Raw genomic sequence first — 17,033 nt, 5'->3', positions numbered from 1 at the left:
GCAGAACAGGTACCCTAAGAAAAAATTCTGAACTCAGCCTGGCTACCTTTATTACTTCACTACAGCTAAAGCTAAAAAAAAAAAACAGGGTACAAGCATGTAATATATACAGATTAGAAACTTTTGTAAAAGTGGAGATCCAGAAAGTATCAATTTTCCGCTTTTATAACTAAGGTCCTTGGGATATAAGCACAATAACAAAGCACTACAAAGACAATGACTAGAGAAACATAAATTTTGAAAAAAACATTTGCCCAAAAAGTAAATTTAGCAATAAATCAAAAAACCAAGAAATTAGATATACTAACCCAGGAATTAGATATACTTTATGCTCGAAGTATGCTTTAAGATTACACACAAGAGAGGCTGGAGTTGTGGCTCAGTGGTAGAAAGAGCACTTGCCTAGCATATGTGAGGCCCTGGGTCTTATTTTCAGCACTGCATATAAATAAATGAATAAAATAAATGTCCATCAATATCTAAAAAATAAAAATAATTTAAAAAAAGGTCACACAAAAGCCAGGCATGTGGTACATGCCTGTAATCCCAGCAACCTGGCAAGCTGAGACAGAAGGATTCCAAGTTTGAGGCCAGCCTCAGCAACTCTGCAAGACCCCGTGTCCAAAAAGAAAAAAGAAAAAGAATTGGGGATGTAGCTCAGTAGAAAAGTGTCTCTGTGTTAAATCCCCAGTACCTACATAAATAAATAAAATAAGATCATACAAAAGAAATTTCTCATGGAAAAGTAGTTTCTAAATGTTAAGATTTAGGTCTCTATTTTTCAAGAGATGAAGATCTGGGTCTCACTGTATCTTTCGGGAGGAGGGGGTTCATCAATCATTATACAGAAATACTGCCAGAGGGGAGGTGGAAAAAGAGGTATAAATCTTATCACATGATTTGGATAATTAAGGAAGAGATCCTTGTCTTCTGAGGGCTTTTTAAAAAACATGACATGGAATTTAATCACTGGATTTTGGATTCAAAAGGGAGTTTCTCTAGTTTTGCACATGAGTAAATAGAATAAAAATGCCTTAATAAAAATAAAAATAAAAAAGACCTATAATATAGTAGCACTACTGGGAGGTGACATACATTTTTAGGAAATGGGGGCTTAGTGGAAGCTTCTTAAGTCACTGGGAGGATTATGGGACCTTTCTCTTTCTCTTTGCTTTCTGTCATAAGGTGAGCAGTCTGCTTTGACCTGATGTGTGGCCATCAAAGCAATGAGGCCATTTGATATTGGAATAGAGCCTCCAGAAATATGAACTGAAATAAACCCTTTCTCCTTATAAGTTAACTGCCTCAGAGATTTCACTATAGTGACAGAAAGCTGGTTAGTAACTACCCCCAATAATCAGAAATAATGGTTTCTCAAATGGGCTTAATAATTTCAACATAGACTTTCAAATTATTTCCTCTTTTTAAAATTAAAACTTTAACATGAAAAATATTGGAAAAATTGAGAATGCTTAAAAGATTTAACAGCCTAGAAGCAGCTTAAACACAGACTGAGTTATTCATTGTATTCCCATTATCTAGCATTGTATGACTGCTGTTCAATGTTTGCTGAATGCATGAGATGTATGAAAGGCACCAATATAAAGTATCCCAAATGCCATAATAAAAATCTAAGAGCCAATGGCCACAAAAGAAATTCAAAAAATTCAATAAAATTCAATAAAACGAAGAAACTGTTTCCCACCATCTCTCTCATCTTATTAATATCTAAAATAATAACAATCCAACCTTCAACATGCTAAAACTCTATCAAAAGCGAAGCAATAGAGGCCCAAGTCAAAAGTCAAATTAGAGTGAATTATTTAATACTTAACATTTCCTGAACTGCCAGATGATCCAGAATTTCTCTTATTTTCCAAAAAGATACTTAACAAAAGTTTCCAATGAACTTTTCTTCATAACTCCCACATAATTCCTAAACACAGTTCCATCTCCTCCATACATTTTGTGGCAGTGCTACTATAAGCCTCAATATCAACAAAACTTTCAAACTACCCATTTTCCTTCAAAGATAGTCTCAAAAGAAACAAAGAATGCATACTAATGATTCTAAAGTTCTATACATAATTTTAAAATTTAAGTATCTAGAGAGCCAAGCAATGATCTTCAGGAAAGACTTCATAGAAGTCTTTCTGTTCCCTTTACATAGGGCTCAAATCTCTCATCCTCCTCCAGTGCAACACTAATACCCAACACTCTTCCAAAGTTCCTGGTGAAATCCACTAACTCCATTCACATTTCCTCCTCTACAGCCTGCAAATATTTTACTCCATCAGGGCTGTAAAAACAAAACAAAACAAAACAAAACACAACACAACACCTTTTCAGACAGATACTTAGGTGAATGAATATCCATGTGAGGCTTTAATTTTAAGGATGATCAAAGACGGTGATCAAACTAGATATTACTACTGCCTTTTGTATAGAAGGCTGACTTTGTTGTGTGACTTAAAAGACTTCCCAAAGTTTTGGGTAACAGAAATATTACTAGTTTGTCTGTGGTTTTTTAAAGGTGAGCATATTTTGAAGGCAACATTCACTGGCACTTGTGAATCTGGTTTAAAGCCAAAGAATTCACACCAGCAATACTGGAGTATATATGTTTAGTTGGTTTGCACAATCAAACAATTATAAAGTTGAGATCCAGTTTACTGGAGACAGGGATCATGTACGGTCCATTTTATGTTTCGATACCTAGCTGATTTAACATAAGATCAGTAATAAAAATTTTGTGACATTTAAAAAAAAAAAGCTGATTTTTAAAGCATTTGTCACTCTAGCAGATGTACAAATATTGCAAGGGAATGTTACAATTTCAAAGCAAAGACAAATTTCTACCTAAATATACACACAATTATTGAGGGGTAAAACAGAAGTGATGAAGCCAAGACTGTCTGAGTGGAATCTTGGCTCTATTATCTGACAAGTCTAGGCAGTACTTATTCTCTTTGTGGCTCAGTTTCTGCATGTGTAGAACAGGAGAAATAATATCCACTTATCAAGATTATAATGAGGATTAAATGAACCAACACATGCAAAGCAGAACAGTACCCCCACAGGAATATAACTCAAATATTATTACTACTATGTTGAAAAATTAAACAATTGTTAGTGTTGACCTTAAAAAATGATTTAAAAAGCGAACTTTTTAAATTCCCTTTTTCTTGCTCACTTCCTTCCACAGTTAATTAAACTCAATTCTTCTAAGGTTCTGCTGCAGATCTAACTAAGCACATTCAAATACGGAAATTATGATACTTGAGATTCTTATTATGATTTATCCCCATATTCCTTTCTCCCCTTCTCCTTTTCTATTCTTTTATGTTTCCATTCCTACCTCTTGATCTGACTCTCTTCCTTCTACATCTTTCCTCCTCCTGCCCATTCCTGTCTGCTGTCTCCCCTCTCTGCCATGATGCCCTCACTGATGACATTCTTCAGTCTCCAATGCTGGTTTCAACCTTGATAACTAGAGGCAAAGTCAGGTTGCATTAACCAAAAAAAAAAAAAAAAAAAAAGCCTGGGTAATTGCTAAGTCACCAAAAATGGTTGTCATCAGTCAGTTCTATGAAACACCTGGCCTTTAGCCTTTTAATAGTCTTGGTGAATAATTTGGTGTTTTTTGTACATAAGAACTCGCCATGCCTGTTTTATCACCCTTTGCCCTTAAATCTGTTAGTTGAGAAAAGCCTCAAGGCACAAAAAAAAAAAGGCTTCCAAGTTTGCTAATACAAACAAGCTCATTCTAATCTGTTCCTGTGATTTATCTGTAGGTCTTACACACTAGTGAAGTCATTCTTTCCCTGTCCCTGAACTTTCCCAAATATATTTCCACCCCACCCCTAAGACTTGATAATTATTTTCAGTACCTTCTAAAGGGACTCCATTAATAAATTCTTAGCTAGCTTTAATTGCCACAGCTCAAAATTTGAAAATTACTTGCCTTGGTTACAAGTTTAGGAAAAGTGGTAGTGGTATAACATTAGTAAAGGATCACAGAAAGATCAATTTGATATGAAGGAAGACTAGGGAGGAAGAGCCCATACAAAAAAGAATAAATCAAGGGCTGGGGATGTGGCTCAAGTGGTAGCGCGCTTGCCTGGCATGCGTGCGGCCCGGGTTCGATCCTCAGCACCACATACAAACAAAGATGTTGTGTCCACCGAAAACTAAAAAATAAATAAATATTAAAATTCTCTCTAAAACAAAACAAAAAAAGAGTAAATCAAAACGCCCATTTGTTAATAAGAATGATCACCAAACTTAAAATAACTAAAACAAAATTCTAGTACAAAAAAAGTGGTCTACATCTTTAATTTTGCTGCACTGACATTAAAGTGTTACAGCAAGTGTCATTACTCAGGCTGACATTTTAGTTGTTTTCTCATTCATACTGAGAAAACTTAGAGTTTAAAGTACACCAGTTTTACAGTTAAGTCTCTATTCTCTATATAGAGTTCCTATAGCTTACCATGAATACTCAACACTTTTATATAGTATTGTAATACGGACATTAACCTCACACAGGTTCTCAAATATTCAACACAAATCTAACAAAAGGCTATGAAAAAAGCAGTCACTATTCCCCGCCAAAGTCATCTACAGATTCAATGCTCATCAAAATCTGTTTTCTTTCTTTCATTAGGCCCTCCCGCCCCCCGAAACTGACTCCTGGATCTTAAAACTCATATGGAAATACAAAGGGTCAGAAGAGCCAACATAAACTGAAGAACAAAATTGGAAGACTCATACTTATTGAATTCAAACTTACTATAAAAACCAAGATTCCAGAAATAAACCCTTACATGGTCAATAGGTTTTTCAACAAGATTATCAAAAAGTTCAACAAATGGTACTAGATCAACTGTATAACTAGTCTTAAAAAAACAAAAAGAACAAAACCTCAACTCCTTCTTTATACCATACACAATAAATAACTCAAAATAGATCACAGACTAAAATTTCAGATCCTAGATTATACAAGTGATAAAAGAAAAAACATTAACATTGGATGTCTGTATTGCAAATACCACCAAGAAAGTGTGGGGAGGGGGGAGCCCACATACAAGGAGAGATACCATTCACACCTACCAAAAAAAAAAAAAAAAGCCACAAACAGTTATAAGTGTAGAAAAGATATGGAGTTATTGAATCCCCATTTATTTCTTGTGGGAAGATAAAATGGTGTGGCTACTCTGGAAAACAGTTTGGCAGTTCTTTGAAATGTTTTTACAAAGCTCTCCATTATGGGAATCTAGATTACCTCATAACCCAGCAATTCCACTCTGAGGTATTTACCTAATACACGTGAATGTTTATACAAAAACTTGTATTTGAATGTTGATATCATTATTCATAACAGACAACAAGTGAAATCAACCCAAATGCCCATCAACTGTCATATGAATAATTAAAGGATAGCTACCAAAGGGACAGAATATTATTCAGCATCAAAAAGGAATGAAGTCCTAATATATCCTACACCATGGATGGACTTTAAAAACAATACGCCATGTGAAAGACTATATATTGCATGATTCTATTTATATGAAATATCTAGAACTGGCAAATCAATGGAGACAGAAAACTATGTAGTGGTTGCCCAAGGCGGGGAAAGGAACTGATGATGAATAAACTATTTATGTGTACAAGGCTTTTTTGGGAGGTGATGAAAAATGATGGCTATACAACTCCATTAACACACCCTTTGAATTATGTATTCTAAAATGAGTAATTTGGGGCTGAGGCTATAGCTTAGTGGTAAAGTGCTTGCCTCACACATGTGAGGCACTGGGTTCAAACCTCAACATTATGTAAAAATAAATAAAGATACCATGTGTTCATCTACAACTAAATAAATTTTAAAAATAAAATAAATGAGTAAATTTATGGTTTGTGAATGTTATTAATAAAGATGTTTTTTAAAAGAAGTTAATACGCGATATTTATTAGATGTTTCTGTGATCTCTTTTATTGAGCATATTATATCCCAGTCCTTTTTATTTATTTATTTTTAATTTTGATAAAGACTTGCTAAGTTACTGAGGGTCTCCTTAAATTTCTGAGGCTATCTTTGAACTTGTGATCCTCTTGCCTCAGCCTCAATTGCTGATTACAGGCATCTGTTATTGTGCTCAGCTCACTATACCATCTAGACTGCTCCCCCATCCTCAGAATCTTCTCTCTGCCCTCTTAGCCATTTTTTTAAAGCTTTAAACTATACCAGTTTTTATTATCTTTAGATTCATAATAGAAAAGTCATCTTTCCCACTTTTAACCTTCTAAATTGAATTGTTTTAAAATTTATTTGAATGTGCACACATTTGCCTACAGAACAAAATATTATAGTGTAAGACCCAATAATCATTTTATTTGTTAATGGGTACAAAATATCCATAACCCCAAACTAGTGCTGCCATAAATATAAAACTAGCAACTAATAAAAAAAATAAATAATGAAAAAAATAAACAATGGAGCCAGGTGCTGAGCCACTTGTTAGCAATCCCAGCAGCTTGGGGGCATGAGACAGGAGGATTAGAAGTTCAAAGCCAGCCTCAGCAAAAGCAAGGCGCTAAGCAACTCAGTGAGATCCTGTCTCTAAATAAAATACCAAATAAGGCTGGTGGGGCTGGGATTGTGGCTCAGCGGTAGAGCACTTGCCTAGCATGTGTGAGGCACTGGGCCTGATCCTCAGCACCACATATAAATAAATTAAATAAAGGCCCATTGACAACTAAAAAATATTAAAAAAAAATGTGGCTCAGTGGTTGAGTGCCCCTGAGTTCAATCCCTGGTATCAAAAAAGAAAAGACAAAGTATTAAATTGTGATATTTTATATTTCCATCATGTTAAGAATTCAAAATTTGCTCTTATGCTGTCATACTATATCTTAAATCAGATGTTAATATTTCAACAAAGCAAAATATAGTCCTACCAAAACATAAGTTGTGCTTAATAGGAAATTATCTTACATTACAGTTCCTTATACTAGCCACATTTTAAGTGCTCAACACCCACTTCCAGTTAGGGCCTATCATGTTGCATAGCTTCAAAACAAGAAGAGAATGAAATGGAAAATGTACTGAATGTTCACAGATATACAAAGTCTTTCAAATTGACTACTGTTTTTAGCAATTTCCACATTAGACAAATTTAAAGTAAACCACTAAGTAATTTGTTTTTTCTCCCACTAGAATATGCCCCTTGGGAAAAGCGCGATTTATGTCTTGTTTATAAAGAAAAAAATTTCCATGTTTGCCTATCATGTAAATATAAGACATGCTGTTGCTAAATATAAGCCATTAAAGCCATTAACTTCACATTTTTAAATTTCAACATTTATCAAGTAGGTAATTTTGTTGCCCCCATTTAGAGAAAACCTCCATAGCTTATATTTCCTTAATATGGCCATACAGAGTACTTAACATGATGGCTTTACAGTTAGAACTTAATTTCCCCCATTCACTAGAATATGTATATGTGTTTACAACAGAACTTATAATTATCTATTGGTTTTCACCTAAAAACAACCATTTTATGTACTACTAAAAAAAACCCTCCTGTTCTTCCAATTATGTGTAATTATAGGACACTAGTAAAATATTTTTTTTAAAAATGTTCTAAAATGGCCTTGAAAGTTTATTTGTAAACTATGTGCTTTAGCCAATGCAAACACTCAATACACATTGCAAATATTAATTCCTACTCTATTCTGGACATCTGAATTAGTTTAGAATGTCCTAATGGTTTGGATATGTCCCAGAATTCATGCACTGCAAATGTAATTCTCCAAGGCAAGAGAGAGAGGAGGTAGCGTCTAATGCAAAGTGTTTTAAGTCATGAAGGCTTGAAAAATAGCCCTTACAAATAGATGTTAATACCATTATAAAAAGGGATGGGGATGTGGGTTCTCTTTCTTGTCCTTTCACTATGTGATCTTCAGTAGGAAGGCCCTAGCTAGACGCTAAACCCTAGACCTTAGAGTTTCTGAGAACTGCCAGAAAATAAAATTTTTGTCCATTATAAATTACCTAAACTCCTTCTGTTATAGCAGCACAAAACAGAAAATTATTTCTTGAGGTGGGGTGTAGCTAAGCAGCAGAGCACCTGCCTAGCATGTGCAAGGTCCTGGATTTGATCCCAACACAGAAAAAATTCAAGGTCAAGTGGGATATGATCATCATAGACACATAAATTATTAAGACTAAAGACTTTCATAATACAGAGTCACTACACTAAATCCATAATTAGGCAGACAAGAGCACTGTTCAAAATAACAAAAACTTTTGGGAAATTTTCTTAGTTGTTTTCAGAATCAGTTTGAGAAAAATCAGTTAAGAATATCATATGTGCTCCTGTAATCCCAGCAGCACCTCAGGAGGCTGAGGCAGAAGGATCCCAAGTTCAAAGCCAGCCTCAGCAAAAGCAAGTTGCTAAGCAACTCAGTGAGACCTTGTGTCTTAAAAAAAAAAGAACATCATATGTGCTTTGTAATATTTATCTATTAATATGTGAAATCTCCCAGATAGATCACCCTCCTTATTTAACAGAAAAACTTCAAGTAACTTAGTAATTTCTTTGAAAAAACCGTAGAAAAGAAAACCAACTTCCTAGAAGAATTTGTACCTTAAGTACATTTAAATATCCTAGTGTCACTAGAAATAGTTTATCACTGAAGATGACTGAAGCTGCACCATGCCTGTATTCCCAGTGAATAAGGAGGCTGAGGGAGGATGATTACAAGTTCTAGGCCAGCCTCAGCAACTTAGTGGGACTTTATCTCAAGAGTAAAATAAAATAAAAAGGGCTGGGGATATAGATATAGTTCAGTGGTAAAACACCCCTGGGTTCAATCTCTAGTATTACACACACAAAAGACAAAAATGAAGGTAGTTGAGCAAGCATTATCCTTTAATAATTTCTAAAGATGTTGGCAGAGGCAATTCGAAATTCCCACAGAAAAACAAAGCAACAAGATAGCAAAATCAAAACCCCATAAATACTTACAACCCAATCACATGACAGGGCGTTCCTAGGAAATCTAAATACAAGTGGGTAAAGACAAAAATAGGGTACTATGGAGTCAAAATACTTAGCACCTGTGTAGCAAAAGGCAAAGAGTGATAAAAGGATATGTGTTGGATCCAATAACAGAAGAACCTCAAAAGAGCCAATAGGTGGTTCACTGGAAATCGTGGCAGGCCAATTCCTGAGCTAAATAGAAGTTTTGCCAGTACCAGAAATGGGTGGATGAAAGAGACCTACAGTAAAGCTTAAAAGGTCGAAATTAACATCTATTAAGTTTTGAAAATGATCTGGTTCTTTTCCAGGACTTGCACTGAAGAGAAACCTCTGAGAACAAAAGCACAATTGGCAGGATAAGCACAACAGTGCAAGCATTTTAAAATAGTACATGAAAATAAAAAAGGAGCTCTGTGAGATTAGAAAAACAGAAGCACATCTTATTAAATTCCAGGAAAGCTACGCTAATTATAAAAATGTATAACAGAATAATATTTAGCTCATAAAGGATAGCATAAGGAAAAATTAGAAGTGCTGTGCCTTCTAATTAAAGCAACAAAATCTCTACAATTATTTTAAAAAAATAAAAGGTGGTGAGAAAACTGGATATTCACCTGCAAAAAGAATGAATTGGAACCTTACCAACCTTACATATACAAAAAGTAACAAAAATAAATCAAAACCATAAACATAAGAACTAAAATTACAAACTCTTGTAAGAAAACAAGCTTCATGGATTTGGGAATGGTACTGTGAATGAAACCAAATGCACAGGTAACAAAAAGAAAAAACAAGTTGGCTTTCATCAAAATAAAACCCTTTTGTACATCAAAAAGCAAAAATCTGGGTGTCGTGGTACATGCCTATAATCCCAGCAACTCAGGAGGCTGAGGCAGGAAGATCAGGAGTTCAAAGGCAGCCTCAGCAAAAGCTAGATGCTAAGCCACTAAGTGAAACCCTGTTTCTAAATAAAATACAAAATAGGGCTGGGGATGTGGCTCAGTAGTCAAGTGACTCAAGTTCAACCCCCAGTACCCACCCCCCAATAAAGGAGCCAAAAGCCCACAGAACAGGAGAAAATATATGCAAATCATATACCTGATAAAAAATTTATACATAAATAACAACAACAAAAACCAAACAATGCAACTGAAAGATGGACAAAGGACTTGATTAAACATGTCTCCAAAGAAGATACAAATGGCCAACAAGCACAGAAGATTAACCTAAGTAGTTATTACAGAAATGCAAATCAAAATCTCAGTAAGATCAACAGTTAGGATGGCTACTATTTCAAAACAGAAAAGTTGCGGGCAAAGATATGGAAATTGGAACCCTAGTGCACTGATGGTGGAAATGTAAAATGCTACAAATGGTAAATTCCTAAAAGAATTAAAAATAGAATTATATAATCCAGCCAATTTCCCTTCTGGATACACAAGCAGTGAAAACCTGTCTATAAATAAAATAGGGCTGGGAATGTGGCTCAGTGGTTGAGTGCCCCTGAGTTCAATTCCCAGTACCAAAAAAAAAAAAAAAAAAAAAAAAAAAAAAATATTACTGGAATCTAGTATATGATCCAGCAGTTTTCCTCTGGGCATGAACCCAAGGGAAAGCAAAACATATGTATCAATGTTCACAGCTACAATATTCAAAATAGCCAAAGTGTGGCAAGAGGACTACTTAGTGTATGGATTCCCTTTGTATGAAATGTTCACATAGGCTAAGGGAAAGAATGGGCAGAGATGGCAAGTGAGAGTGGGTTTTCTTTTTGAGGTAACAAAGAGAAATGATAACAACTTCTGAAATTGATGTACAACTCTAAATATACTTAAAAAAAAAAAAAAGCCCAATCATTTATTTTCAACAGCTGAAACATAAGCAATGTCAATTATATCTTTAAGAGGCATTAAATATAGAGCAGGGACCAAATATTTATTGTGGATGGTATGTACCACTGGATTTCAACAGAGTAGATGAACCAAAACATTCCAATATAAAAACTTTCTTATACCTGTAACCTCAGCAGCTCTGGAGGTTTGAGGCAGGAGAATCACAAGTTCCAAACCTGCCTCACAACTTAGTGAGGCCCTAAGCAATTTTGCAAGTCCCCATCTCAAAATAAAAATTGGTTGGGGATGTGGTTCAGTGGATAAGCACCCTTGGGTTCCATCTCTGATACCAAAACTAAAACAAAAAACTACCCCAGAAGCAGCTACACCTAACCCTCTTTCTACCATTTTAATTTGCTATATGCCTGCAGTAGTTTTCAATCATAAAACACTCTAAATGCATGTATGTGGGCAAGGCATATTAGAACAATATAAACTATCTTCTCTATGTGAGGCAGCCTTCTAGGCAGCAGTAATGTAACAGTGAGTAAAGCAAAATAACTAACAAAACAAAAACCCTGCCATTACATTCTAATAGGTAGCTTTTATCAGACAAAGAACAGGAATTGTGAACACTTCTCATGATAGACTCTAAAAAAAGTCCTTCCTCAGAATCACTGAAGTCTTCATAAGGGAAGAAAGGAATACCAGATTAGCTTTAAATTTCCAATGATTTCCACTACTCAAGAGCCAAGTCAACTGAGAAACAAAACAAAAATTGTGAGCAGAAAGTGGAAATCAAATTGCACAAATACAAATCTGCTTATGTGCAGCAGGGGATCAATCTAATTTACATGTATAAAACTAAACTCAACTATGATGTAGACTCTACCACGCGGCCTGCGTAGTGGTTTCATTAATGAGGTTCTGGCATTAAGTTAGTTAGAAGAGATCGAAATAAAACACACAGACAGTACCTTATTTTATATTGCTAGGTCCGAGACGGCTCGCCTCCCTGATTCCCGCCTCCAGCCGCCCAGCAGGGCAGCGAGGATTACTCTGGGCTAGCAGGAGAGAGAGAGAGCGAACACGCCGGGGAGTAGCCTTTTATTTGGGGGACAAGAGATTCAGGGGAGAATTCCATCCAATGAAGGTTGAGGGGGGGCTGTACTCCAAGGTCAGGGTCAGTGATTGGGTCTCCAGCGTCAGTGGTCACGCACACCCCCACACGGATGGGCTCTCTCATCAGGAAAGGGTCGGGATAACTCCGACACAGCCAGAGTGCCTCAGGCCCTTAACGGGAGTCACCCAATCACGTGTCAGAATGGCTCCCCACAGTAGACCATGTCCATTCTCACTAACCATTATAGTCATTTCTTTTTTCTTTTTTTTGTAACTGTAGATGGACAGAATGCCTCTATTTTATTTATTTTTATGTGGTGCTAAGAATCAAACCCAGTGCCTCATTCATACAAGGTGCTCACTCTACCACTTAGCCCCAGCCCCAGTAGTCATTTCTTAATATCATTAACCCCTAGTGCTGTCCTTTACTCACCATGTATTCGTGGGCTCTTAAATAGAACTATAATACATTTAAAATCTGCATATTATCTGTAGTTCTAATTGATGAACTCAAGAAAGAGGCAATCCTATTAAGGAAAATAAAGTACATCAATTGGAGAAGTGCTATTACAGCAGACTACGACCAACAAAAATACTTAAGAGATCCTTAAGGGAACTCACTGGACTTATCTGCATATGGTGATGCACACATGCAATCCCAGTGGTTCTGGAGGCTGAGGCAGGATGATAGCATGTTCAAGGTCAGCCTCAGCAACTCAGAAAGGCCATAAGCAACTTAGTGAGATACTGTCTTAAATAAAATATACAAAAAGGGCTGGGGATATAGCTCAAGGGTAAAGTGCTTCTGTTCAACTCCCAGTATCTCCCCCTGCCCCACCCCCGCCACCCAGCAAAAAAAATTTTTAAAGTGCACTGGGTGAGTGGCACATGACTGAAATTCTACCTACTCAGGAGACCTAGGCAGGAGGATGGCAATTCAGAGGACAGACCGGCCAACTTGGCAAGATAGTCTCAAAGTAAAATAAAAGTTTTGAGGATTAGCTCAGAGTGCTTGCCTAATATGAGTGAGGCCTTGGGTTCAAAAGAAACAAACACCATCATAAACTTGTCTAACCAAATTAATAAAGAATCTGAGAAACTGAGTTAATATCTACTCTTAAATGTGATACTGGAGGGGCTGGGGATATAGCTTAGTGGGCAGTGCACATGCCTAGCATAAGACTTGGTTCAATCTCTGGCATCATCAAAAAAAAAAAAAAAAAAAAACCAACCAAACAAAAAAACCTACTGAGGATGCTCAACCCTCAGTTTATACCTTGTAGGCACTGTCAGCCCCAGGGCCTTTATACTTTTACTAGACCTATCTTAAACATGATCTAGAAAATCCATTCTTTAATTGTCAATCTGAATTACATAAGGCTCTCGGCACACAGTAAATGAAGGATGGATTTACCTAATTAGACTACAGATGAAAAGTTATTTACTTCTTATAGTGACTCAATTCTATAAGAAATTGACAAAAGAACAGGATGAGAAAGAGACAGTGGGTCACCAGCACAGGCTGATAATGACTTTATTCTTAAATACTATTTGTCAATGTTGGAAATAAAATGAAGCGACAATTATATTTAAGACTTGATACAGGTTTGTTCTAGCAGCTTAAAATCTAAGCTTGTTATTCCATAGGTCCAATTAGTAAATGGTGTTCAGTATACTATGTGAAGACTTAGGCTTTTGTAAACCCAACATTTGATTACATCCCTAAATAAAAAATTTCCCAATAATCTGGGTGAATATGAATTTAAGCATTGACTCACATTCGAGATCACCCCTTTCACCCAAAAGGATGGTGTGTGTGTGTGTGCGCGCATACGCGCGCAAAAGGGTCAAGTTGTGAAATTGATTCAAGTACACTAACATTAAAAATCACTTATGAGATTGTAATAATGAAGGTAAAAAGGACAAGTTTTATGTGAAGGATGTCATGTTGCTTTGCAAAACAGAAATTAACCTAAGATTTCAATGTTGCTGATAATGATTAAATATAAAATGCTGAAGTTTATCTTCATACACACATGACAATAATAATAATAATAATAAAATATTCTAGCTATTTACTGAATAATGACATTTAATAAAATAGTGAAATCTAGAATTAAAATGACCTGGGCCTTACCCATCAATTTAAAATTGTGAATTTTGGCCTGGCCTTCAACAAGATATTTTGAAGCACACCAATGAACTCATAAAGACAAATTACGTAAGAGGAAAAACTTTAAACCCAATTCACCAAATGGGACATCTATATAAAGCTGTATAAAGAATTTCCAGAACTTTTTGATTTATAATTTTTACCAGCATTACCCATGAGTACTTAAGAACAGCAAAATTTATGTTAGTATTCATTAAGTTCACTACTACCTTGATAAAGGAATTACATAAAAATGTAATTCCTTTAATCTAAATATTATTCCTACTGGTTTCCTTTCTCCTCCACAATACTATTCACTGACTTACGAGTTATGCCTAAAAAATAACCAGGAAACTGAAATCAATAAAGAATTAATTACACAGATTTAAGAAGATTAGAAATAAAGGGGAAGGCAAGAGACCTAAACCTACACAGAAATATGTATATATATGTAATAGTAGAAATACTATTCAAGATAAATCTAATAAACCAAATTAGATTTATGATCATAAGAGCTAGAAGCAGGAATCAATCTAAATCATGAAACTCTCCCCTTTCAAAAATAACATTCTTAAGGATGCTTTCTAAGACTGTTTTCTTAGCAAATGAAGTCTAATGACTATCCAAAATTGCATTAAGTTCTCCAACACACATTTTTTAAGAATAACATTCAGAAAACCATGGGGAAAAGAGTAAAAAATAAAGATGAGAATTAAGCCAGGGTTAAACATTTCTAAACAATATGCATTTCTTTTTCCTTTGGCTAACAAGTGCAACACATGTTATTCTGAAAAGAAATAAATACCTTAGTATCCAAGTTTTCCATCAAAATTAACATATACAAATACACTCCTGACACAGACTACTTGAAGGAAGAATTTTGACATTTGAATCAACTTAATGCTTAAGGAGACAACTAATGCTAATGTATGATACACAGAAACTCTGACATCTTAAACTGTTAGTAAATGAAGTATTTCCCTAAACAGCTAGCTCTTTCAGTATCACTTCAAAGGAATTAATCCCAGTTTCCAATTATTTGAAACAGTCTAATAAAATTAAGATTTATCACTGAATGAACAGGCTCGCCCAATCTACACAATGATTACTAAACATATTCAAATGTAAAATACAAAAAGTTAATTGAAGAAAACCGATTTATTAACTCTGAGGCAAATGTTTCTTATTTTTCAGCTTAAAAGGCCTGGCAGAGCCTAACACAGTGCCTTACCGTTTAATTCATTATAAAATTTAAACACGTACACAAAGAAACCCTCCGCGTTTGAACAAAACGTCTATCATGTTATTTACTTTTACCGTTAATTCGGAACACTAAGTTCAACAGTAAAATCAATGACCAACTAACTTTTTTCTGAGTATAGATTTACTTTAAATTGTGGTAGCAGTAAAATAGGTAATAAAATGGTACTTACATTTCTACTGAATTTGGTGAAAGAATGGTGCATATAAAACCTGTGCATATAAACAATCGCAGTGTTTATAGTAAGCTGAGAGCTGGAATGTTACATTCAGGAAATTTCTGAGAAAAACAACATCTCTTTCCCAAAACAACTTTGATGGAAAATTCCTGATCTAAGGTCCTTTTTCCAGTGCCTCCAAATTCACTCAAAACCAAATCCAAAACAGGAAATAAATAAAAGCCGGAGCCGGGTGGGGGTGGGGATAATAGGCTTGACGCCAAATAAATAGCAAAAATAATACCTGCGGAGCATTTCTCTCTAACTTTACTATTATGAGAGCCCTCGAACTATTTATTAGTGGCTACAACCAAAAATCAAGCAGTTGAAATGCGCGCGCGCGCACACACACACACATACAAACAAAACCACGCCAAGAACATAAAGACCTCCAGTAGTGCGCTTCCAAGGCACAAGAGAACCGCCACCGAGCCGGAGAGGAGCGCGGAGAAAGGCCTCGGAGAACACTTTAGTCTTCCTACCACTCAGCTTTCCCACCTCTCAACCCCTTCTGGCAAAGGGAGACGTCGAAGGAGCCGCCCCTTTCCTTCGACAATACTCAGACTCTGCTCTCTCCTGAGAGGCACTCCCATTCCCTGCCGCCACCACGCGCTGCCCCAAACAGATTACACAACGCAACCTGCCGGCCTGCGTTCCTGTGCTCCTCTCTCCCCTTCTCCTCGTCCACGGGCTTCTCGCGACTGCCCGAGCCCAAGCGTCCCCTCACTCACGACACAGCCAAGGCCCACATAAGGCCAAGGCACCGGCGCCATGTTCACGGGACACCAGGCCCGGCAACCCGGCGAGGGAGACAGGGCGTGAGGGGCGGAAGGCCAAGAACAGGAAAGGATACACATTGAGACGCTGTCCCATGTCCTGGATGAGGTTGGCCGCCTGCTGGCGGTACGAGAGTTCTTTATCAGCCTCCACTCCGCAGCGGCGGCTCGGCGTGTTTTCCAGCTGTTCCCGAGTAAAGAACCAGCGAGAAGAACCTCCACGGCCCGACGCCATGACACTTCCTCCTCCGCCCGCTCCCTCACCCACCCCCCACCCCTCCTGGCTCGCGGACTCCCCGCCAAGGCCGCGCGACCCCGCCCCACTCCGCTCGCCGTAGGCCACGCACCGCCCCCTTTTCACCCCCGCCTCCTCCCGTGCGCGTGCGCGGGGATCGCCCTACCGGCCTGCCCAAGTCTTTTGCTTTCTTTTTCCTGCCCCCAACCTCGCTCTCGAGAGCGGGACCACAATGCTCTGCGCCACTTGTCATTGAGAGGCGCCGAAGGTGGGGTCGCTAGGAAGGAAAAGGTCGGCGTGATGCATGCCGGGTTAGGGATTGGCAGGGCGAAGGGGCGGGAGTAAGAGGAAGGAAGAGGCTGGGCTCGGGTTGGGTGGAAAGAGAGGCGGGCGG

The 17,033-nt window shown here is 37.1% G+C and overlaps 1 protein-coding gene across 3 annotated transcripts in view; it reads right to left on the bottom strand.

Moving 5' to 3' along the window:
- The window catches only part of CCNT2 (cyclin T2), a 34,975-nt gene extending 18,294 nt beyond the window's left edge, over window positions 1–16,681 (bottom strand). For 2 of the 3 annotated variants that reach the window (XM_081260799.1, XM_081260800.1), the window contains exons 1-2: window positions 16,482–16,681; window positions 15,584–15,665 (exon numbers count right to left, since the gene is read on the bottom strand). In XM_081260799.1, coding sequence (XP_081116925.1) covers window positions 15,584–15,665; window positions 16,482–16,639 — 240 coding nt within the window. In that variant the 5' untranslated portion in view covers window positions 16,640–16,681. The remainder of the gene's footprint in view (window positions 1–15,583; window positions 15,666–16,481) is intronic. The other variant, XR_014017966.1, reaches the window with a different exon arrangement.
- Window positions 16,682–17,033: the final 352 nt, after the last annotated feature.

The sequence above is a fragment of the Spermophilus citellus genome, assembly GCF_964194105.1.
Source record: "Spermophilus citellus genome assembly, chromosome: 11".
Classification (NCBI taxonomy): domain Eukaryota; kingdom Metazoa; phylum Chordata; class Mammalia; order Rodentia; family Sciuridae; genus Spermophilus; species Spermophilus citellus.
Note: the sequence above shows the minus strand (reverse complement) of the source record. Positions and strands in the feature narration are given on the sequence as shown.